This window comes from Rutilus rutilus (assembly GCF_951802725.1).
Source record: "Rutilus rutilus genome assembly, chromosome: 6".
Taxonomy (NCBI): Eukaryota; Metazoa; Chordata; class Actinopteri; order Cypriniformes; family Leuciscidae; genus Rutilus; species Rutilus rutilus.
The window spans coordinates 35,119,297-35,145,550 of NC_140214.1; the positions used below are offsets into that span (position 1 = coordinate 35,119,297).

At 41.3% G+C, this 26,254-nt stretch overlaps 1 protein-coding gene across 1 annotated transcript; it reads left to right on the forward strand.

Annotated features, from left to right (window-relative positions):
- Nucleotides 1-2,584: 2,584 nt before the first annotated feature.
- On the forward strand, nt 2,585-25,989 carry LOC311292399 (leucine-rich repeat-containing protein 52; the record flags this gene model as incomplete). The annotated part of the gene is made up of 2 exons (XM_084412063.1): nt 2,585-3,200; nt 25,053-25,989. 2 exons carry the CDS (start codon nt 2,585-2,587, stop codon nt 25,337-25,339), a joined length of 903 nt encoding a protein of 300 aa, XP_084268189.1. The 3' UTR covers nt 25,340-25,989.
- Nucleotides 25,990-26,254: the final 265 nt, after the last annotated feature.

The window sequence follows — 26,254 nt, forward strand, 5'->3', positions numbered from 1 at the left end:
TATCCAGCCTGCGCTACCCTGGCTACCTGCACTACCTCTGTCTTCTGTCCTTCCTCCACTCCATGGACCTGGCCCTCCATCCCTCCCCCTGATCTGTCTTCGCTCCCCCACTCTCCTGCACTGCATGTTAGGAGTGTCTGGAAGCCGTTCCTTGGGAGGGGAGCTATGTCACGATCCCTGCCTGTGTCTCTGTCAGTTGTCATTAGGAGTTGCACGACTACTGATTTCTGCTAGTTGATTTCTTATTAAAACAATACTCGAGTTACTCGACTACTTGTGGTCCATGCAACTGTAAATGAAAATATATGAAATAGTTTTTATCAATAAATGTTTATTGAATTATAGCCTAATGCAACAATTACATAAGTAAACTCTCATTATAACATTATAATTATGACATTACATATTTTAATTTTCATGTAACAGACTAAAGTCAAATGAATAGCCATTCTTTCGTACAACGCAATGTCCGCTTTTAGGGGCCGTTCACATATCGCGTCTTTTGCACGCTCAAGTTTGTTATTTCAAATGTAGGCTTTTAACTTTATTTCAAAGTTGAGATGAGAACATCTCAACTTTTCAGAATGCCGCAAGCACAGCGCAGGTCATGTGACAAAAACCAACCGATCAGCTTCGGCCTTTCCGTAACAACATCGAAAGCTCGGCCGAACAGCTGATCATAGCTGTACAGGGCGGGTTTTTATTTCTCATCTCCATAAATATATCTAGTAGTAAAGCTAATGCAAGGGCTAGAAATCAATTAATCCTTTGCTTATACTTCCTCGTCATCATGGAGAGCGCAGTTCATGGTTGCACAGCAATGACAGATGCCATGGGAGTGCAAGCACTTGTGGAAAGAAGGAGAAAGCGGTGCAGCCACGTGTTTTTAGACGTTTTTGAACGGCCCCTTACAGACTTGGCAAATTACGGGATTTTTGTTATCCTTGATGAAATACTTCCACACATCTGATGTGTGGTGTCTGTTAGTGACGATCACCATTTTGAATTCATTTATGGTTGATGGCATGCTCGAGTAGTCGATTGTTTCCGAAAGTTCTGTATTTCCATTGTTGCTTTGTTCACCTCTGCTCTGTTCCCTTGTTTGTTGCCATGGACACTCATTTGACCACAGCCATCTACTTATCAGTTTCCATAGTGACTCATTAGTTCTGCTCAGCATTTATAACCCTCTTTAGTTTGGTTGTCAGTCACTGTATTTACAGACTTTTTATTATCTTGTTTTCTCCTGTCCCATGTGTCGTTGTTTGCTCCAGTTACCTTGTTGACCTTGTAGATTATTTTAATAAATCTCACTGCATGTGGATCTGCTTCCCAGCCTGCTCCCTTGCCTGCCTGAATGCCTCATCATTACACAATCAAAAAACCTGTAAAGTTTAAGAAAAGTCACCAAGGAATTTTTTTCAATTGTATTATTATTTCCTACAAAGTATTGTTGTTGGATTAATCTCACAAAAATATATCCATGTTATGTTTCACCGCAACATCAGAAGAAAAAAGGCATGAAACAGTATTTTTAATTAAGAATATGGAGCCCATTTTTAGACTTAATCCTGTCATTTTCTTATAGCCTATATTTTTGGGCTGTATTGTCCTGAGATGGTATAACTCCAAGAAACAAAACATATAAGCTTTTCATTTGAAAAATTCTATTCTAGTTTTACCTTGAAAGATGTTTGAAAAAAAAGAAAACTCATTTATCCAACATGTAAGCTTTTTACTTGATGGTTAAATGTACAGCTACTTATTTTATTTAGAGTCATTAAATCAAAACATTTGTAGAAAATGGTATAGTAGTCTGCATATATGTATCACTTTCCTAGAACTGTTAGGTTTCTGGTTGCAGCAACGAGGAAACAGGATTTCTGTGCAGCAGACTTTATTAACAATAAACTTAAACTTACAGAAATGCTCGGGAGACTAAGAAACGAGACAGAACAACCAGCTTAACATTAACGACGACAGACAACTGAACATGACAAAACACAGGACTCAAATACACAGGAAAACAAGAGGAACTGATGAGACTAATTAACAACACACCTGAAACAAGGAACCAAATTAATTAGTAACCAAGGAGACAAACAGGTAGGGAACAGAGGAGAACTGATCAACCGACAACAAGATTAGCAAAGAAACTTAAACTTTCACTGAACAGAAAAGCAGGACAAAAACAACCTCTAAACATGACTAAATAAACCCAAAAATGTGACAAAAACTCCTGAAATTAATACTTGCCTAAGAACTCCTGACACATGCGTATTAAACTGTTTTTAATTCCTTTTCAGCATCTTCACAAAATTACATACAGACACGCCAGGAATATGACTGTCCTACAGCGATGAAAGGAAGAAGCGCAGCCACAGAGCTCTCACTCACTCTCTCTCTCTCACACACTCTCTCTCTCACTCACTCTCTCTCTCTCTCACTCACTCTCTTTCTCTCTCACTCACTCACTCACTCACTCACATACACTAGGGAGACATTAGTGGGTCTTGTTTTCTCTGCGGAGGTTCTTTGGCGTATCCATAACCTGGGAAGGCTTCATGAAGCTCGCAGCCACAGCATGCGTATCCGAACCCAGTTATTGCTTGTGCTTTTAGTGCATGTGGTGTCCTCGATCCCTTCTGGCTGCCCAGAGCGCTGTGTGTGTGATGACCAGCATGTTGTCCAGTGCGCTGAACAAGATCTCCGCAGATTCCCAACAAGACTCCCACTGACCACCCGCCAGCTCATCCTGTCCAACAACCGAATCTCTGATTTACCTGCGCTCGAGCTCAATTTTCTGTCAGACCTTATGTATCTGGACTGCAGCAATAACTCTCTCACACACATATCAGAATCCACGTTTGGAAACCTGAGGAAGTTGGCATATCTGGACCTGTCCTTCAATTCCTTCGGTAAGATTGAGGAGCAGACCTTCAGAGCGCTGGAGAGCCTGGTGATGTTGAGACTGACGGATAACCCCAGGCTGTCAGAATTTCACCCTCATGCATTCTCGCACGCCAGTGCTCTTCAGGTGCTGGACATCAGCAGGAACAACCTGAGCAGACTCAATGTGAGCTCCCTCATGGCACTCGGTGGGCTCAGGTCTCTTGGGCTGAGCGGGAACCCGTGGCTGTGCGCCTGCGACACGGAGGAGCTCTGCTTATGGATGCACAAGGACACCGTTAAATTTCAAGGTAGGCTATAGACTTAGGTTACAGTTTGGGTCTAGGGTTTGTCATTTTGCCTGTTTAGGCACATTGGGTAATTTTTTTTTTAAATAACTTTATTTGGTAGCACTTTAAATAAGGTTACTTAGATAACATTAGTTAATATATTAAATTAACTACCATGAACTAACAATGAGAAATACATTTGTTACTGTATTTGTTAATCTTTGTTAACGTTAGTTAATAAAAATACAGCTCTTCATTGTTTGTTGATGTTATTCACTGTGTATTAACTAATGTTAACAAGATTTTAATAAAGTATTAGTAAATGTTGAAATTAACATTAAAAAAGATTAATAAATGCTGTGTAAGTGCAGCTAAATAATGTAGTTAACCAATGTTAACTATTGAACCTTACTGTAAAGTGTTACCCTTTATTTAATAGTGTTGCTCTAGAATATATCACTATAACAACATTATATAAAACTTAACAGATTTGTATCAGATTTATTCAGGGAGATGGGCAGTGCAAATCTATTACTCACTGATTATGTGCATTATGTGTGTGTGTGAGTGTTAGTCACACACAGATTTATAATACTGTCACCCAGGAAAGCAGTGGTCATGTCAGCCCTGTAGTTCATTTATGATGTTAAAACTCATCGCCTGTTAAAACACTCCTCAGTCTCCTACATTCAAATATATTATATGCAGTTATAGATGGATAAATCATCCAGGCTGATTAATCTGCTGAATTTGAGATATATGCCCACTTGGCAGATTTTATAGTTTGGGCACTTGATTTAAAATTAAATGCTGTACGGCTTGCTGATACCTTTTAATCCAGCAAATATTTCTTAAAAACTTAGTTACGGACAGTGTTGGGGAAAGTTACTTTTAAAATGAATGCATTACTATATTGTGTTACTCCCCAAAAAAAAGTAACTAATTGCATTACTTAGTAACTTTTAAAGCTGCAGTCCGTAGCTTTTTTGGGTTAAAAAGCAAGTACATAACCAGCCAGTGTTCAAACCGATCTGTTTAGCTCGATTCAAAACGGTAAGCTTGATATAACGTTTTTAATTCCAGTGGTACTGGTGAATTTCTGCGGGAAATTCGAGCATGTCTTTGCGTCATTACGTCACATCTGTACACATAAAGAAGGTGTCTCGGCTAGTAGGCTATGTTGCGTGTGAGGATGTTGGAGGTGGAGATTTATAGCCTTTTCTCACAGCACTTGATATAATTAAACTTATTAAGTTGATGGCGGATCCAGAAAGGTTCAAACGACAATCACCAGTGACAACTGTTGTAAAATGCAAAAGACTTGATAAGATAAGATATGATAAGTGATCATTAGATTTAATCAGCGCAATTTACTGCAATGTTTTTTTTCCCTTAGTTGGTCAGAACAAAAGTGGATGTTACTTACTTGTTTAGATTACATTTTCCAGTGAAAATTCTTATGTTGGTCTTACTTCCAAAAAGTAGAATCTGTGATTGCGAATGACAGTATCCACACCACCGGCGCGGTGACTGACAGCCGCACATTCTCCTCAAAACATTGGATTCATCCATGCTGTGCCATGCCGAGGCACAACCCACATAAAGTTGATAATTCCGCGAATAACTGCAATTGCGGATTTCGAACAGAGATGGCGACAAAGAGAAAAAACTACGGACTGCAGCTTTAATGAAAGTAATGCATTACGTCACTTTTGCGTTACTTTTTCTCACCTGGGCTGGGCTTGCTTGTAACCATCATGATCACACAAGCACACACAACATTTGTTGTACATTTAAAAGTAAATCATTACTTTAGTTACTTGAAAAATTTGTCTGATTACGTAACTTGCGCTACTTATAATGTGTTACCCCAACACTGGTTCCTGACATATAGTGTTTGTGCCAGCTTTCCATATGTGATGATTATCAGTTGACCACAAGAAGAAAAAAAAAAGTTTCATGACATTTCTAAACCATGATGTACTAATCTATTTGTTAATGTTTGTAATTCTCGCTTGTTATTGGATACTATTTTAGATTTAGGGCACAGTAGCACACTGCTAACAATAAATGCCTTACCCAGTCCTATTCTGTCTTCAGGGCTTGATGAAGAGGGGAAAATAGACTAACAGCTGGCAATGGATTTGTAAGGCCATCTGATTGATACGCAAGAATGTGATGCTTAGAGGATGGATGGATGACTAGATAGAGACATAGAGATAGACATATATATTTAGACATACATACATACATACATACACACACACATATATGTACATATATATAGTATATGCAGTGTATATATATATACAATCTATACTTTATCTGCAGATCATTGTTTAAGCTAATCTTAAATGAATCTTTTTGGAATGTTCATAGAGTCCAGTTATATCCAGTTATGTTTAGGCTAAGGGCCTCTAGTGTACAAAGCCACACTGAACACTCAGACATACACAAACACACATAGTGTGAGGAATAATACAGAGACATCTCCTGCTTTTAATTGGCACAGATGTATTCCCTCAAGTGCTGCTAATTATTTTTCTCTACAAATGAACATGCAACTATTCACAAACAAAACCTCTCCCTCTGCTGTAAGCTTCTCTAGCCCCATATATGCTGGCCTATTTTTTACCTTTTACTGGCTTTGTAGGGGCTTATTCGTAGGGGCCATTGTAACATAAACTCAGTTGTTCTCAAAGCATGGGGTGTGCCTACCAGGCATAGGTAGCATTATTATAAATACAGCTGTCAATGCACATTGGCTCAAGAGTCAATATTGAGTTTTTTATCTTAAAGGGCTCGTTACATAAGCATATCAACTATTTGAATATTTATTTCAATGAAAGTGAAAAGCTTTGAAGACATATTCAAATAGTGAGGATAAGAAAATATGGTGCGAGTACAAAGGGTATTGGATGAGAGAAAGATAAAGGAAGAGACAGACCATACAAGTACTGCACATCAGATGGGTTGTGGGTATTCAGTCACCATAACTAAGGAGAAAGTAATTGCAAGGATGGAGACAGTGGAAAATGGTGAGATTACTGTAAGGAGGTACATTTTATTCCTCTTGCATTTCTTTCCTCATATTCCTCATTTATTAGTGGTATTTGTTGAGGAGGGAAATCACTATTATTTTACAATGAAGGTATAATGAATGTAAAATAAAGAGAGAATTGGAGCAGAAGACGACGTGTCTCCTTACAAAAGCATAAGTACAAAGACTAAATGACTCAGCCAGAGCAGAGGCCAACCATGGGTTTGAATTATTCAGTGTGTCGGTGTGTACGGTAACATAATATCCATGTATGAAAGGATGCCAAAAGGCACTGCTTTAATTTACACCTAAATCAGCAATGCTCATTTCCAGTGCTACTCATGAAGTTAACCTTAAAGGAAGACATTAAATCTCATCTATAGTGCATGGAACTGACTTGTATTTTAAAATACCTGCATGTAATTACACTATTGACTCTTCCCTTATCTTATAACCCAACCTTAAAGGGTTAGTTCACCCAAAAATGAAAATTCTGTCAGTAATTACTCACCCTCATGTTGTTCCAACCCCGTAAGACCTTCGTTCATCTTCGGAACACAAATTAAGATATTTTTTATTAAATCTGAGAGCTGGCTCACTACTCCATAGGCTTCTAAGACATTATAACTTGCTGGCCCAGAAAATGCATTAAAGACATCGTTAATATAGTCCAAGTGACTACAGTGGCTCAATCTTAAGTTTATAAAGCGACGAGAATACTTTTTGTGTGCAAAAAAACAACAAAAATAACGACTTTATTCCACTATAATAACGACTTTATTATAAGCTTAAGATTGAGCCACTTAAGATTGCAGCTTACAAAGCATGTAGAGGTCTGTAATTTTTATCATAGGTACACTTCAGCTGTGAGAGACGGAATCCAAAAATCCAGAAAATCACATTGTATGATTTTTAAATCATTAATTTGCATTTTATTGTATGACATAAGTATTTGATCACCTACCAACCAGTTAGAATTCCAGCTCTCACAGACCTGTTAGTTTTTCTTTAAGAAGCCCTCCTGTTCTCCACTCATTACCTGTTTTAACTGCACCTGTTGCAACTGCACCTGAACTCGTTACCTGTGTAAAAGACACCTGTCCACACACTCAATAAAACAGACTCCAACCTCTCCACAATGGCCAAGACCAGAGAGCTGTGTAAGGACATCAGGGATAAAATTGTAGACCTGCACATGGCTGGGATGGGCTACAGGACAATAGGCAAGCAGCTTGGTGAGAAGGCAACAACTGTTGGCGCAATTATTAGAAAATGGAAGAAGTTCAAGATCTCCCTCGGTCTGGGGCACCATGCAAGATCTCACCTCGTGGGGCATCAATGATCATGAGGAAGGTGAGGGATCAGCCCAGAACTACACGGCAGGACCTGGTCAATGACCTGAAGAGAGCTGGGACCACAGTCTCAAAGAAAACCATTAGTAATACACTACGCCGTCATGGATTAAAATCCTGCAGCGTACGCAAGGTCCCCCTGCTCAAGCCAGCACATGTCCAGGCCCGTCTGAAGTTTGCCAGTGACCATCTGGATGATCAAGAGGAGGAATGGGAGAAGGTCATGTGGTCTGATGAGACAAAAATAGAGCTTTTTGGTCTAAACTCCACTCGTCGTGTTTGGAGGAAGAAGAAGGATGAGTACAACCCCAAGAACACCATCCCAACCGTGAAGCATGGAGGTGGAAACATCATTCTTTGGGGATGCTTTTCTGCAAAGGGGACAGGAGGACTGCACCGTATTGAGGGGAGGATGGATGGGGCCATGTATTGCGAGATCTTGGCCAACAACCTCCTTCCCTCAGTAAGAGCATTGAAGATGGGTCGTGGCTGGGTCTTCCAGCATGACATCGACACGAAACACACAGCCAGGGCAACTAAGGAGTGGCTCCGTTAGAAGCATCTCAAGGTCCTGGAGTGGCCTAGCCAGTCTCCAGACCTGAACCCAATAGAAAATCTTTGTAGGAAGTTGAAAGTCCGTATTGCCAAGCGACAGCCCCGAAACCTGAAGGATCTGGAGAAGGTCTATATGGAGGAGTGGGCCAAAATCCCTGCTGCAGTGTGTGCAAACCTGGTCAAGAACTACAGGAAACGTATGATGTCTGTAATTGCAAACAAAGGTTTCTGTACCAAATATTAAGTTCTGCTTTTCTGATGTATCAAATACTTATGTCATGCAATAAAATGTCAATTAATTACTTAAAAATCATACAATGTGATTTTCTGGATTTTTGTTTTAGATTCCGTCACTCACAGTTGAAGAGTACCTATAATAAAAATTTACAGATTTCTACATGCTTTGTAAGTGGGAAAACCTGCAAAATTGGCAGTGTATCAAATACTTGTTCTCCCCACTGTATATATAGCCACTCTGGCCGTGATGTCATCGTCCAGCACAGTTCAGTTCAGTTCTCATATAATGGTGTCAATGCAGGCAGATCAATGATTTTGTTGAATATTAAGTGTCCCAAACTAAGCAAACCAGAACTCCATCAGGTGACAGAATGGAGAAACCAGGCTCAGTCGGGGGCCAGTTCTCCTCTGGCCAACGAACGGACAGTGTATGATTATGATTCAGGCTGCATTACAGGTCAGAAGTCAGATTGGATTGGAACATTCAGAATATTATCCAGTTCCATCTTGTTGAAGATTGGAGTCATCACGCGGGTATGGAAATGGGTTTGTTGAGGATCAGTGCCGATGGCTTTCGTGTCGATGAGGTCTTCACAGGGGGGAGTCTAGTAGATACAACCTCTGCTGACTTCAGGGATGCGTTGTGGTCATTTCTAGGCGCAGGTCCACCATCTGATCTGGATACGGCCCTGATCCGGCTGACTACATCATGCGTTGTGGTCGTGTCTAGGCGCAGGTCCACCATCTGATCTGGATACGTCCCGGATCCGTCTGACTACATCATGGGTTGTGGTCATGTGGATACGGCTCTGATCCTGTTGATTATAGTAAACCTCGGAATAAACAGAAAGACTAACATTAGCATAGATGCCATTCTTCTTATGATGTAATGAGTACATTGGGTGTTATAGGAAGTGTTCCTGGTTCCAGCTGACCTAGTTTATGCAGCCTAACAATCATTTAACTGATTTAATTTGGTCTAGTTTGTCTAGTCATGTGTTCTCATTAGTTCATTGCTTGATTGTTCACAGGTGTTCCTTGTTAGTCATTAGTCTCTATGTATAAATAGACCTCATGTTTCCATTGTCCTTGTCTAGTATTGTTTCCTGTAACCACTGATGGTGAGTTTTGTTTCACATATGAACCCTATTTTTCTACTTACAAGTCAATTTACAAATTGTAAGCAAAACAAAATAATAATGAATATGTGAATGCATATTCATTCAGTGCATTTATACACGTTCATAATATGCATCAAACACCAATACACAGATTTAAACAGTACACCAAATTCAGGCACTATACTATATAGTCCATTACTTACTTACTTACTTACTTACATAGTCTCTTATTCAGTTCTGAAAAATGACACAGACCCAGAGTATAGCAGGCCCTTGGTGGAGTCGAGGGAGGAGCCATGATGTCGCTGTGGCTGGTGACGTCCTGGTGACATCCTGGTGACGACTGACGGAGAAGGAGCCGATGGATCCCAGGGCACAGACGGAGAGCCGATGGTATTGAGCGACATCACTGGCACTGGAGACCTAGGCTAAGCCGCAGCAAAGAATGTCCGAGGCGGACCCAGTGTGACAGAGGACTGAGGCAGAGACGGTGTGACAGAGGACTGAGGCAGAGATGGAGGAACCCACTGCAGCTGTAGGGGTGGAGGGACTGAGCGCAGCAGAAGGTTCGCAAATCCGTGGCGGAAGTAGAGTGAAGTGGGTGGTTGTACGACCTGAGGATTCACGTCACAGCAAGGCATTCCCAGGGAAGGCAAAGGGCTACAGGCATCCAGCAGAGGCGGGGTTGGAGGACTGACTGAGCTTTGCAGTGAGGGTGATAGAGGTAAGCTTGATGTGATCAATAATGGTAACTCTTATTCCTAACACGTCAAAGAAACAGTCTCAGTGCTGTCTTGAAACAGCGATGATTCCGGACCAACAGATAATACTGGGTGGGCATGTCAATCAGCCAGTCCTCAATGTCTCTTTCCACCTCTATTCCCTCAGCTGCTAATGTCACTGGCTCACACCCCTGGTCAGACTCACCCTGGGGCTCTGATCCGGGGTGATGGTCGGCACTGTCGTCTTCTCCTCGGGATCTGGCTCACTCATCACGGTGGGCGATTGCTCTTCGTCTGCGAGGGGTACTCACAAATTCTCCACGGTCGAGGGTGTAGGTGGGTTGGGCTCTGGGTCTGGTTGTGTCCTGGATTGGGGATAGAAGCTCTCCAGAGGTGTCTGGGAGGTCAACGGGATGGTGATAGTTTGCCCGATCCAGAACAACGACTTCAGGGTTTCGGCGTAGGAGCAGGTAACAAGAATACGGCATAAAATCAAGTAAACTTTGTGGCTCATCTGAGCCACAGCAGCAAACTTTGTTGCATATTCCACTTTAGGTTGGTTGTTCTGTCACAATGATTGAAGAAGGCTGAAGAATGACGACTGGATAAAAAAAATTCAATGAACTCAAGAGACACAGAACTTACGTACAGACTCAAACAAGATAATTAATCAAACACAGCTGATAACAAGGATCTAATAATGCCTGTAACCATGGTAACTAAAGAGTGGTGGGAAATTCAAACAAAGGAACACATGTGACTAAAGAAAACAAACTCCATGAAAACTGAAACTACCTGAACATAAGTGTGACACAGTTCAGGGGTCGGCAACCTTATGGCACGTAGAGGGATAATCAAAGAAGTGCGCACCTCCGGTCGCATGAATGGCGTGTAGGATTGGCATGCTGATGCAGGTTAAAATCTCACACTTTAATAGCATTTATGGCTCATAACTTAATAAAACAGACTGTGTGACTACCTTAAAATGTATGTCCGTTTGCAAGTTTGAGGGACTTTTTAGCAGAGTTCGTCACATGAAGTTTAGAAAATGAAACAAAAGATAAACTGAAATGACCCTGTAGGAGAAAAACACCAAGGCCTCCAGCACAGCAGGTAGAGTAGGGCTTGAGCACATGGCTGGGCTCAGGACAAGGCAAGGCTGGGAACAGGATAGCACACATGGAGTATGACAGTGAAGGAAACACAGGACAGAAAACACAGAAAGAATAAATAGGAGAGCACATTAGGAGGGTAATGAGGAAGAACAAGTGGGGCAAATAAACCAATAATCAGATTTTCATAAGTAGGGCAGAGTTAAGACAATAGACAGGAGACAAACATGACACAAGAACGCCTGTCAAATGAAAACATACCACGCGCTCTAAAAACCACACAAGACAAGAGCGCACGGCAAACTAGGCAGGAGTGCTGGGATCTGAGCACCATGCTCCGCAGATGAAACAAAGCATGCGGACAAGAGAGCGCACTCGAAGCCGCACACTCACACAAAGACAAGACCATAGTGTTAGGGCTCTGTCACAAAACTAAGAATAGACCAGACTGAAGTTACAGAACCATGACAGTATTCTATGTGTATGCTCTAGATTTACACTGCACATTTTAGTAAATGTATCTTGGTGTTTTAAACATGAAGAAAATGCTTGTTTTGTGCATAGTATGCATACTATGACTACATACTAAGACGAGTCAGTTCACTCGGTGGCCATCTTTGAAATGCCTCTCGGTCATGCAAGTGCATCTCTTTGAATGGGGAAACATCAAATTTTTCAAAGCTGTTTGCCAAGCTTATGATTAAATTTCATATTTGAAATCACCAATGAAATCTGACAACAACTGTATCATAAATTTTGTTTCTACATGCTCGGATCATGACAGAAAATGACATTTTTCAGGCTGGATCAAGCTAATGCTCAGTGGAATCGCGCATCTGACTGTTTCTATTAGTCCTGGACCTGGCCTGTAGACCCGTTCGCAATTTGGTGTTGGGGGAAATTCTCACTCGAACTGAGTTAGTGGGTCCCTAGACATGAAAAATCACAGAGGTGCTTGTCCGCCATAGTGCCACGAATTACATAATGGTCAAATCAAATATGGCCGCCATCGCATGATGATGAAAATCCAACTTCTTTGTTTCTGAATGTTTATACACATGTAATACCTCTATTTTGACTAATTATGGTATGTTGAATTCATTTCTGCAATTGATATGACCATATTGGGTTATTGTGACCTTGAAAGGGCATGGTCAAGGTCGTAGAAAAGAAAAGAGCAGCAAGAGCCTTCTCACAACTTTCAACAGGATTGGTTCATGTTCAAGCTACCAGACAATCAGAACTGCCCGCAGTCTTCTCGCTAGATATGCTGTGAAATGCTCAGGAGATGGAGAGACACCCATACCAAGTACTTTTACAAGGGAGGATTATACTATGGCAGGCATGGACAACTCCGATTATGCTGATAAATCATCACTTTCTGGTACCAAGGGTTCACACTATGCAGCATTAGTACTGTTCCAAGATGCCACAGTGAACAGACCCCTTCATAAGCCTCCAGTGTCAAGCATAGGATTAAGCCATGCTGATCCAATCCTGCAGACAAAAGTTGCCATGCCAAGAGATACCTCACCATGCCAAGCCAGTGGTTCGACCTGTCCTGCCACCAGACATGCTGCTGCATCCTGAAAACAAGCAAGCAACATTACTTGATGTTGCAACTGCCAAAAGTGCATCTGGAAAGCATGAATTCTTGATCAGTCTGATCCGCTGCAGTGCATCAGCAGGAGACCCTCTGATATGGGCTGCTGTGCACACACTTGTCTCATCTGCTGTGGTGCCGATGATGCGTGTTGGCTTCCTACCTGTCATACCGAGACCCATTACTGAGCGTGCCACCGTCAGACATTGCCTCACCAACTTCCAGAGTGTTCGCAGACAACTGAATCAGGCGTCAATGGCGATTTGGTGTGATGAAAGTGTGTTTGCCCTGGCTGTAGATATTTACCTGCATGAGACAGAACAGTTCAAGGATCTGTTTCTCTGCATGGGCCCTTTCCATTGGACCCGTGTTCTACTCAGATGCTAGGGAAAACTGCTTTGAGGTTCTGGCCTGGATGATGCATTGGTGGAGTGTGAAGTGTTTGGACCTGGCGTGATAGAGTCGGTGTTAAATGGGAGTCATTATGTCCGTGCTCTCACTGGGATGCTGATTGTGGAGGATGTGGTCAGGTCGCTCCAGTGGGAGATGTTCTGGCAACACAAGGACAAAGCAGAATATCCAGTGCTAGCACAGGTAGAGGCACTGCACACTACACTGGCTGCAAATCAACGTTGCCCAGAGCAGTTTGAAGCCTTGATTGAACTAGTGCAGAAGTTGAATCAGGACTTTCTGGAGTTTGAGAAGGAGTGTGAAGCAAAGTCAGAGCTCTGCAAATTCTTTGGAGTTTGGCTGGAATTGGTGGCCATCATCAAAAATGCTGTAGTCTCCGAAAGAGAAGGAAACTGGAACCTACACGTGGCTGCTATAGAGGATTCTACGCCAATCTTTGCAGAATGTGACTGCATAAACCATTTTCGTCATGGGTCATGGTATCTTGAACAAATCAAGGTGCTAGAGTTCACACATCCTGAGCTCTACCGGCGCTTCTCTATAGGCCAGTGGGTTGTGCAGGATGGCCCTGGCTGGTTCTGTGCTGTGGGAGGTGACATGAAGGTCGAGCAGACCATTCAGTGAGTGTCAAAGGGTCCTGGAGGTCACTATGTAGTAGGAGCCACACACAATGCAAATACTGTAGCAGAGTTTGAGCTCTTGTTCCATGAGATTGGGATGATCACTGATATCCTCAACTTTCTCACCAACAACCACACTTTGAAACAGACAGAATGCCATCTCCAGCATGCACTGAGCACCACTCACCGCCTTACATTCAACCAAAATGTTTCAAAGCTGCTGGACTTTGTGCTAGAGCAGCAGAATCCATACTCAGTGACAGTCAATGTGCCTGTTCCACTGCACAGTCTGCTCACCAAGCAGGCTGTTGACCAAGGTGCCGCTCCTCGCTTGCTCAACTGACTCCAAAATGGGAAGCATGTCTACTGCTCGTACAGGCAGGAGAGGTTAGTTGAGAAGACCAAGAAAATGAGCACAACTGTATCAAAGAGAAAACTACCTCAGTTCAACGAACAACCACAGAAGACACCAACAATCAGTATGAAGGAGCAGAAGTTAGTCTCATCCAAAGACATGGCCGAGGCACATAGGAGTATGGACATTGCTAAGGAGCGGGGCATGAGTATCCGGCAGATACTTTCTCATGATGTGCTTTCAGCATCTCCCCTGTTTGATGGTGACCTTCCAGCTCATGTCAACAAGTCAAAACTTGTCAGTGAGATTGAGCCTCGACTTGATCTCAACCAATGGAGTCCTGAGTCTACTTATGCCACTCATGTTGTGGTAGACTTCATGTCGAAGATGCGACAGATGCCTCTAGCACAATTCCCTACTTTAGGTGTGGTCATCAATGCCATCATCAGCTCAACATCATCCCTCTGCCAAGAGCCGGAGTTCATCCATCTTGTACTAAATTCCTACATCGAGATGTCCCTGAAAGAAGGCATGTGGCGTACAGACTCAACAACAGGCATCAACATCATTGGCATGAACAGACACACACCCATCCCTCAGCAACTTGACAAGTTCTGGGCATCTGAGGAGAACAAGTTTCTCATCTTGGAGCGTCACTGACAAAGACAGTGATTAAAGCACATATCCTGACAGGAGATGACTGTATGAGCAAGGTAGGGACTAAACATGCTGCTATGGCTTCTGACCCAGTCCAATACTTAGCCAACTTTGGAGAGGGAGACATCTTGACAGAGCAAGATGCAGCGTTGGCTGAGAAGTACTTGGTGTGTGTCTGGGCTGGGGCTAGGTCAACTACAACAGCTAAGACATTTGATGACTTCAGGGTAGAAATATACATCAGTGGAAGTGCTGGAATTGACGCTCTCCCTCCCACAAGTAGTGGGATTAGAGGCCACATCCAACGAGGGGCTTTTCTGGTTCATACGGCATGCCACTTGCTTGCAACAGCCAAGGACGCCAAAGCAAGACTAGAGCCAACGGAACATGGATGGAAGGAGCACTTTGGCACACTCCTGCCATCAAAATGTCTGAAGCCCTTACCACCAAGTCTGCTCACAGTATGTAAGTGTGCAGGCAAGTGTGACAATCGCCGATGTGGCTGTCGTGCTGCTGGAGTTTCATGCACCGTATTCTGCCATGGAAAAATTATCCTGTAAAAACCCATCCCACTAACATGCATGCACACATACAGTACACTTTGAGAGATATCAGACTATGGTGCACTTTTAGTTAATTTGGTATGATGTAATTTGTAGCACTTTTATTGCTACATAGTTTCATTTGTACTAACACCCAATTAAAAAGTTCAAAGGGATGTTTATAATTGTTACATTTCTTCTCTTCATGTCTTGTTATAATAAATAAAAAATCATTGTGGAAAAAAATACAATAAAAAGTGACTATAAAAAAAGAAATCTTAATCGAGTTATTGAAAAATGATGTTGACATTGACATTTCAATGACAAGATGATCCTTAATGTTAAAAACAATATTAGCAATGAATGTTAAATGTCACATTTAGTAGAATTAGACTTATTGCATCTGTTTTTTTTTTATTCCTAATAATGGCCAAGTTATGGCAAAGGTCTTAAGAATAGGAAAATGACCTTGACCATGACCTTTTAAGGTAAAAAGTCAGCCAATATGGCCATAACAATATCAGAAATGAATTCCACATACCATAATTAAAGCTGCAAGCAGCGATGAAAGGGCCCTCGCACCCGTGCCGCCGCCACCCGGTGGCTTTAGGAAGACAGAGCATGGTTGGACAATGTGCATTTAAGGAGGTATATATAGTAGTTGCTAGCATGTTTAGTATATGTTTTTAGCATGCTTAGGTTAGTACTGCATTACTGTGTTAACCATGTCAGTTTCTGTTGCCAGTAGGTGGGGCTATGTCTATATCTGAATATCGCTATGTAGATGTGTTCAGTGCAGGACTTTTATCAAACATGTGGAGTTTGGGGCAGATTGGACATTGTATGCTTGAGTTACAACAACTTCCTTTAGCATTTCTAGCATGTTTTATGATGTTTCTAGCATATTACATATTAATTTTGGGGTAGATTGGACATTGAATGCCTGAGTTACAGCAAATTCATATTTAATTGCAGTAATAGGATGCTTTAACACTTAGCTAAGTATTTGATTGCATGTTTCTAGTATGTTGCTAACATGTTTAACAGTTGGTGACACTTTTTTATATGTTATTAGGAGTCCAGAATAGTGTTAAACGTCACTTCCTGTTGCCAGCAGGCGGCGCTATGACTATATCTGAATATGAGCATGGACTTGTGTTCAGGAGATAACTATTATCAAACGTGTGAAGTTTGGGGTAGATTGGACATTGTATGCCTAAGTTACAACAACTTCCTTTAGCATTTCTAGCATGCTTTAGAACTTAGCTATGTGTTGCTAGCATGTTTCTTGCATGTTACATATTAAGTTTGGGGCAGATTGGACATTCCATGCCTGTGTTACAGCAAATTTATTTTTAGGCAGCAATAGCATGCTTTAGCACTTAGCTAAGTGTTTGCTAATATGTTTCTAGTATGTTGTTAGCATGTTTAGCACTTGCTGGCACTTTTTTATATGTTATCAGGAGTCCACAACAGTGTTTAACATGTCACTTCCTGTTGCCAGCAGGCGGTGCTATGACTGTAACTGAATGAGCATGGTCATGTGTTCAGGACAGAACGCTTATCAAAAGTGTGAAGTTTGGCGCAGATTGGACATTGCCTTCTTGAGTAACAACAACATCCTGTTTCATTGAATTAGCTAAGTATTGCTAGCATGTTTTAACATGTTTCTAGCATTTTTAGAAGTCAATGGCATTTTTAACATGTTGCTAGAACGGCATCAACGTGTTAAACATGACACTTCCTGTTACCAGTAGGTGGCGCTATTACTATAACTGAATATTCTCATGTAGATGTGTTCAGGCCATGACTCTTATCAAACGTGTGAAGTCTGGGGCAGATTGGACATTCTGTGCCTGAGTTACAACAAATTTCGATTTAATTGCAGTAATAGCATGCTTTAGCACTTAGCTAAGTGTTTGCTAGCATGTTTTAGCATGTTTCTAGTATGTTGTTAGCATGTTTAGCACTTGCTGGCACTTTTTTATATGTTATCAGGAGTCCACAAGAGTGTTAAACATGTCACTTCCTGTTGCCAGCAGGTGGCGCTATAACTATAACTGAATATGAGCATGGTCATGTGTTCAGGACAGAACGCTTATCAAAAGTGTGAAGTTTGGGGCAGATTGGACATTCCATGCCTTAGTTACAGCAACTTCCTATTTATTTGCAGCAATAGCATGCTTTAGCACTTAGCTAAGTGTTTGCTAACATGTTTCTAGCATGTTGTTAGCATGTTTAGCACTTGCTGGCACTTTTTTATATGTTATCAGGAGTCCACAACAGTGTTTAACATGTCACTTCCTGTTGCCAGCAGGTGGCGCTATGACTGTAACTGAATATGAACATGGTCATGTGTTCAGGACAGAACGCTTATCAAAAGTGTGAAGTTTGGCGCAGATTGGACATTGCCTTCTTGAGTAACAACAACATCCTGTTTCATTAAATTAGCATGCTTTAGCACTTAGCTAAGTATTGCTAGCATGTTTTAACATGTTTCTAGCATTTTTAGAAGTCAATGGCATTTTTAACATGTTGCTAGAACGGCATCAACGTGTTAAACATGACACTTCCTGTTACCAGTAGGTGGCGCTATTACTATAACTGAATATTCTCATGTAGATGTGTTCAGGCCATGACTCTTATCAAACGTGTGAAGTTTGGGGCAGATTGGACATTCCGTGCCTGAGTTACAGCAAATTCCTATTTAATTGCAGTAATAGCATGCTTTAGCACTTAGCTAAGTGTTTGCTAGCATGTTTTAGCATGTTTCTAGTAAGTTGTTAGCATGTTTAGCACTTGCTGGCACTTTTTTATATGTTATCAGGAGTCCACAAGAGTGTTAAACATGTCACTTCCTGTTGCCAGCAGGTGGCGCTATGACTGTAACTGAATATGAGCATGGTCATGTGTTCAGGACAGAACGCTTATCAAAAGTGTGAAGTTTGGGGCAGATTGGACATTCCATGCCTGAGTTACAGCAACTTCCTGTTTCATGGCGAAACATCAAAATTTGTCAGGCCGCCGAGGGCCCGTCCTTCGACGAAAACTCAAGATCTTCGCAATTTAACGTCGCAAAGGCCTTAAGATTACACTCACCAAATTTGAAGATGATCAGATTAAAACTGTAGGAGGAGTTCGTTAAAGTACGAGGCCTGAAAATGGCAAAAAGTGCACACAAATCAGAGAGGAAGTTGAAAATGGCTGACTTCCTGTTGTGTTTAGAGCTATGCTCCAAGAGACTTTTTTGTAGGTATTAGGTCCTTACACATATGTACCGAATTTCGTACACGTACGTGGAACACAGCGGGAGGCGCACTCCGTTGAACTTTTATAGGTGGCGCTATCGAGCCATTTTGCCCCGCCCAATTCTGAAACCTATATCAGATGTAAATTTTCGCCAGTTCTGACGCGTGTGCAAAGTTTCGTGAGTTTTCGAGCATGTTTAGGCCCTCAAAAATGCAATTAAATGCGGAGAAGAATAATAATAATAATAATAAATATAGCTGCGAGCAGCGATTGCGGGCCCAAGCCGGTGGCACCGCCACCCCGGTGCCTTTAGTTACCTAAAGGCACCGGGGATGGCGGTGCCACCGGCTTTGGCCCTCCATCGCTGCTCGCAGCTATATTTATATATATATATATATATATACACACACACACACACACACACACACATATATATATATATATATACTTATATATATATATATATATATATATATATATATATAAATATAAGACAGAAAATTTTACTTGTCTTACCTTATTCTGATTTTATGATACACCCAAAATATTCCACAACAAATCCTTTAAATTTAATGTAAAAATAAAAACGAAAGTAAGCAGTGTTGGTCTCACGTAACCCTCTCATTAGAATCAAAATGTTTCAATATTTGCGATGTATTTGGATGCTAAACTATTCTTTATTATAGGCTTTGTACTTCACTCGTGTTCCAATATCGATGGAAAAAATCATCCTCTTCACACGCGCAAAAATGTTCTTGGAAACATCACAGTGGAGCTCTGCTTACTGTGAATGGTACAGATTGTACTACTGACTATTTAAACAGAGCAGTGTAATTCGTTTATGTTAGGTTGACTATTTTTATTATTATATTGTATTAGGGCTATAATGAACAGGCTGTGATGTCAAGATTGCAATTCTGGAATGTGTGTGTGTGTGTGACGCGGTTGCGGTTGAACAGTGGACACAAAAACATAAATAAAATGTTTTAGTTAATTCCTACATCCATAGGAATAAATTGAAAATGCTCGCTCTACTCCGCACCATTATCAATGTCTGTGCGGACGTCTGTATTTTACTAGTATATAGTATACTATAGTTAGCGATTTAAAAGCGCTCAGTGGTGTCACACGTCGATTAACCGGTGGGAAAATGTTATCACAGTCACATCCCTAATATATTTATATATAAATACAATAGGCCTGCCTGAAAGAGAATTTTACTTGCCCGACCAGAGTATAGCCTGATTAGAACGTCAATAACAAAAAAATAACTTGGGAATCACTAAAACGAGAGATTATTCTAATTTCATTACATTCATTTTAAGTTGCAATCATCAGTTAATAATAAATGTATTACTGATCAATGGTAACAGGGTTGCACTGCTGAGGCTCATGCTGCTTTTCCAGGAGAATTGTAAACAAATGAGCGCAGCACACAAAAAAGCAACCCAGTTAACAACATACTGACTATAAAAATGACAAATATGGAGTTTTTATATATTTTATAACATATGATAGAGTTAAGCAACCTCACTTGACGAGTAGGCAACTATTTCCTGAATACAATCACGATTGAAACTGTGACATTGATTTCATACAACAGGTTAATAAACAGTTACAATTAAGTCACTTACATTTTAGATGCAATATTGACTGTTTTTGTTCTGTTTCAGCAGCAAAAATAGTTAAACAAAGATCACAGCAACTTGTTTTCTCATTACTGAATGATTCAGCATTTTGAAACGAATCACTTGACTCAAAGATTCAATGGTCAATCCATAAACATCTGTCTCAATCATGAATGACTCAGTCATTGGAACGAATCATTTGAACGAATGAATCAATGACTCGCTCATTAAGATGGTCGCCTGGCGACACCTAATGGCGGTTTAGTGTTATGTTTAAAAGTATCATTCTTTCCAACGTGCACCATTATCAATGTCCGTGCGGACGTCCGTTTTTTTACTTTCACTTTTATATTAGCGATTTAAAAGCACCCACTCGTGTCACACGTCGATTAACCGGTGGGAAAATATCCTCAGACACATACCTAATAAATGTATATTTAAATACAATATTGGCCTACCTGGTAAAAAGTTTTATATACTATTTTGATGTCCTTTTGGACACAAGAGGGCAGTATAGCCCTATGTTTGCTTTTTTGTTGAACCAAATAGCACTAAATAGCCTGTTTTTAACTTTTTCATTCTTCTTGAATTGCAAAAACAGAATAAAATGGGTTTAGTTGTGATATTTGTATACTTTTATATAGAAATAAATGGTATATAATTACATTTTTAGAAGATTTTTAGTGTTTCCTTTTTGGACATTAATCCCTCGCCATAGCAAAACCGTTTGAGATATTTATTATCCATTCACAACTTAGCATATTTAATGTAGTTTCATCATGTTGAAAAAGTTTGGTACGAATAAAATAAATAGTTTAAGAGGAGTGGCTAAAAATTCAGAGGCTGATTTTGCAAAAAAAATCACATTCAGACCAAAATATCTGACTTCCTGATGGCCAGAGCTATTGAATGTAAACTAGAAAGTTGTCCGGCTTGATGAGAACAATATAAAAACTATTTTTTCTTTACTGTAGTTAAAACTAACCCCCCCACTTTTGTCTAAAGCATGTTGAAAGTGACACACTTCCTGCTGCCAGTTGGTGGCGCTATAACTTTGACTCACAATAGCTACATCCATCTGATCGGCCTCTTACCACGAACACACTGCTGAAGTTTCATCAAGATCAGTTAATGTATGCAGAAGTTATTCCACTTCCGTGTTTCTCTTTTCTCGCCATAAATTCGATTCCTCGCCACAGCCAAACCGTTCGAGATATCAAAAATCCGTCCGCAATTTAGCATCCTCAAAGTCTTGACTACATGCACACCGAGTTTGAAGGGGACACGGTGAATTTTCTAGGAGGAGTATTTCACATTCCACAGCAAGCGTTTTCCAAACAACCCATAATAGCCGACTTCCTGTTGGGCTGGCGTAAAACTTGACCGGGGTAAAGTTGTTCGGCCCGATGAGATCTATATGTGTACCGAGTTTCATATTAATTCATGCGAGCGTGTTTGATATATGGATCAAGTTTTAGAACCCCGTTCAAGGGGGCGCTGTTGAGCCCCCCAGCCACGCCCGGGTACCAGCTTCAGCCCGGCCCTGATGGCCGTGGGTTTTGACCTGTGTGCAAAGTTTCAAGAGTTTTTGAGCACGTTAAGGACCCCAAAAGCCCCTGAAACCTTGATTAACAATATAAAAGCAAGAGTCAAATCCCCCCCTCCCCTCACACACACAGAGACACAGAGAGAGGGAGAGAAAATTCTTCAGAAAATCCACATTCAAACCAAAATATCTCTCTTCCTGTTGGTCGGAGATGGTTAATGTCAATTAGAAAGTTGTCCGTCTTGATGAGAACAATACACATACCAAGTTTTGTTGCTGTTGATAAAACTAACCGCCCCATTTATGACTAAAGGTGGCGCTACTGAGCCCCTCACCACGCCCGTTTCTGAAACTTTGCACATGTCTACCGGCTAATAAATGTGATGTGTCTGTCGAGTTTCATCCAATTTCAAGTATGTTAAGAGTTTCAAAAGCATCTGAAAAGAATATTAAAGTTTGATGCGTTGCCACGGCAACAGTATTTAAGATATCAATAAACCTTTCACAGGTCTACATCTGCCGTGTGTCTACATTATACACATAAAGTTTGAAGCAAATCGGGTAAAAATAAGAGGGTGATTTCAAAGCATTTTGAAAGTGACACACTTCCTGCTGCCAGTTGGTGGCGCTATAACTTTGACTCACAATAGTCACATCAATGTGATCGGCCTCTGACCACGAACACACTGCTGAAGTTTTATCAAGATCAGTTAATGTATGCAGAAGTTATAACACACTTCCTGTTTATCTTTTCTCGCTATAAATTCGTTTCATCGCCACGGCCAAACCGTTCGAGATATCAAAAATCCGTCCGCAATTTAGCATCCTCAATGTCTTGACTTCATGCTGACCGAGTTTGGTGTGGATCGGATCAATTCCCTAGGAGGAGTACATTAAATTCCACAGCATGCGTTTTTCAAACAACCCATAATAGCTGACTTCCTGTTGGGCAGAGCTAATAACTTAGAGTGCGAAAGTTGTTCGGCCCGATGAGATCTATATGTGTACCGAGTTTCATACTAATACGTTCTTGTATGTGTCCAAGATTTAAGATTGTGTTCTAGGGGGCGCTGTTGAGCCCCCCTGCCACGCCCGGGTACCAGCTTCAGCCCGGCCCTAATGGCCGCGGGTTCTGACCTGCGTGCAAAATTTCATGAGTTTTTGAGCACGTTAAAGGCCCCAAAAGCCCCCGAACCCTTGAAGAACAATAATAATAATAATAATAATCCTAACGAAAACAATAGGGCCTTCGCCCCTTCAGGGCTTGGGCCCTAATTAAAGCTGCAAGCAGCGATGAAAAGGGCCCTCGCACCCCTGCCGCCGCCACCCGGCGCCTTTAGGAAAGGCCTTAAGATTACACTCACCAAATTTGAAGAGGATCAGATCAAAACTGTAGGAGGAGTTCGTTAAAGTACAACATCAGGAAATTACGAAAAATGCCCAAAATCTAGGAGGAAGTTCAAAATAGCTCACTTCCTGTTGTGTTTAGGGCTATGCTCCAAGAGACTTTTCTGTAGGTATTGGGTCAATACATGTATGCACCAAATTTCATACCTGTACGTGAAACCAGGAGCCGGGGCAAAATGTGGGGGCAATAATTTACCGAATTTGCCCCCCCCCCCCCCCCCAATTCTGAAAACCATATCACACGTAAATTTTCACCACTTCTGAAGCGTGTGCAAAGTTTCATGATTTTTCGAGCATGTTTTGTATTTGCCACACTTCCTGCAACCAGCAGGTGGCGCTATTGCTATAACCAAATATGAGCATGGTCATGTGTTCAGGACAGGACTCTTATCAAACATGTGAAGTTTGGGACAGATTGGAAATTGTATGCCTGAGTTACTGCAGGCTGTCTGTGGTTGCCTAGCAACATCGGAACTGCAAGCAACATTAATATTGAACTTATCTGATCATGCATATATCACCAGAAGGCCGAAATTGGGTGAACATTTGTCAGGCCGCCGAGGGCACACCCTTCGACGAAAACTCTAGATCTTCGCAATTTAACGTCACAACGGCCTTAAGATTACACTCACCAAATTTGAAGAGGATCAGATCAAATCTGTAGGAGGAGTTCGTTAAAGTACAACATCAGGAAATTACGAAAAATGCCCAAAATCTAGGAGGAAGTTCAAAACAGCTCACTTCCTGTTGTGTTTAGGGCTATGCTCCAAGAGACTTTTCTGTAGGTATTGGGTCATTACATGTATGTACCAAATTTCATACCTGTACGTGAAACAAGGAGCCGGGGCAAAATGTGGGGGCAATAATTTACCGAATTTGCCCCCCCCAATTCTGAAAACCATATCACACGTAAATTTTCACCACTTCTGAAGCGTGTGCAAAGTTTCATGAGTTTTCGAGCATGTTTAGGCCCTCTAAAAAGCGATTCATTTTGGAGAAGAAGAAGAAGAAGAATAATAATAAACGGAGCAAAAACAATAGGGTCCTCTCACCATCGGTGCTCGGGCCCTAATAATAAACAGAGCAATTCCAAGAGGGTCCTCACACCATCGGTGCTCGGGCCCTAATAAGTCTAAATAGAGGTATTACATGTGTATATACACTCAGAAACAAAGAAGTTGCATTATCATCATCATCCGATGGCGGCCATATTTGATTTGACCATTACGTAATTCGTGGCACTATGGCGGACGAGCACCTCAGTGATTTTTCATGTCTAGGGACCCACTTACTCAGTTCAATTGAGAAATTCCCCCAACACCAAATTGCGAACGGGTCTACAGGCCAGGTACTGGATTATATAGGAACCGGAGCGTTTAACGGCAGCTGCAGTGATGCGATGACTTTATTAATCGGCGATTGGCTCTTATTTAGAAGGTGGGACTTAATCCGCCATATTGTGCGTTGCACTTTTCCCCATTCAAAACAATACGAGTGACACGTCTTGTGTTATTCTATAGTCTTTGAAGTAGTGTGCTCCTAACAATGCCATACTTCTGAAATTGTTTTACTTGTGACAAAATCTTATTTGTGCAATTTTGTGTCTGTGGTTATGTTAGACTGTCATGTTTATTAAGTTGCTAAATATATACCAACAATACAAATGTTTATGGAGTTAATGGAATCTTTTTTTTTGCTTGTGTTTTATGTGACTAGAAGAGGGACAGACAGTGTGTGAAGGTCCTTCATTCTTACGGGGGCAGCATCTCTCGGAGTTGGGCCTTTGGCTGAGAAGACATTGCCATCCAGGACTGGGTCACCAGGACTACTTGTTCTTTGTGGCCATTGGTTTTGTCATTTTTGGAGTAGGCATTGTACTGGCTTGGGTCGCCGGCATGGTGATAGTGCTCTGCCAACGCTGTGTCAGATGGAGGAAGGCTAGACCAAATGTTGAAGCGAACGAAGGAGAAAATAAAAGTGGCATAACAGGGAAAAGTGGTTAAGGGGACTTGAGAAATACCTGAACTAGCATAAACCTGAGTCCGGTCCTGTAACGAGTGTTGACTGGGAACATTATGGCAGAAAGTGAGGTGACAATTGTTTTTCTCATGATTATGAACCAGTTGACATAGGGCTGTGTGTGAAAGCTGAAGTAAAAGTAAAAAAGGAAGGCATCAAGGCACATCCGAATTGTATCACATCCTGTCTACTGAGATACCTTCATCTGCTGGATTTCTGAAGGCAGCACGGATGTATCCTTCATTGCCTTTGATATCCCACAATCCTGTGTGTTCGATTCCGTGACAGTGGAGCTAAAAAATAAAATGGCGTCTAAAAGTTGCAGATGGTGGTCAATTTGTGTGTAAATATTTTTGAACTTTTTTTAACATTTCATTTCAGTTCTAGTGAGAAATTAGTATTATAGAAATAGAAAATTTGCTTGGTTATCTGTAAAAAACCTCTCTCTATTTTGTTCATTAGACAGTTACCTTAAAAGCCTGTCTGAAATCAGCTTTCTTTTTTACGCAAACACTACCTGCAAAGTAATTGTCTGATAGGGTAGCAAGGCAGCTGCCTAAACTTTCGGGCACAGCTATTGCAAAATATTAATTTATGGGCCATTCTACAGAATTGGTGCAAACTGCTGTCCCACAAAAAAAAGAAAAAAAAGAAAAACACATTTAAAGGTGCAAGTCTCTGAGTTTTTGCAGAACTATGCCCCCTTCTGGCGACACGCGAAACTGCAACCAGAGTTGTGCACGCGGTTACATGGAGTTTGCGATGAACTAGAAGCCGGTCTCTTTGAATCCATCTTCTACTTTTGCAAAAGTCGCTTGAGTTGTCTTCGCTGATGCGGATAATGGCGGCGAATACACAAACCTGCCAGACATAGCCAGGTGAGCGTGAACGCGCATGAC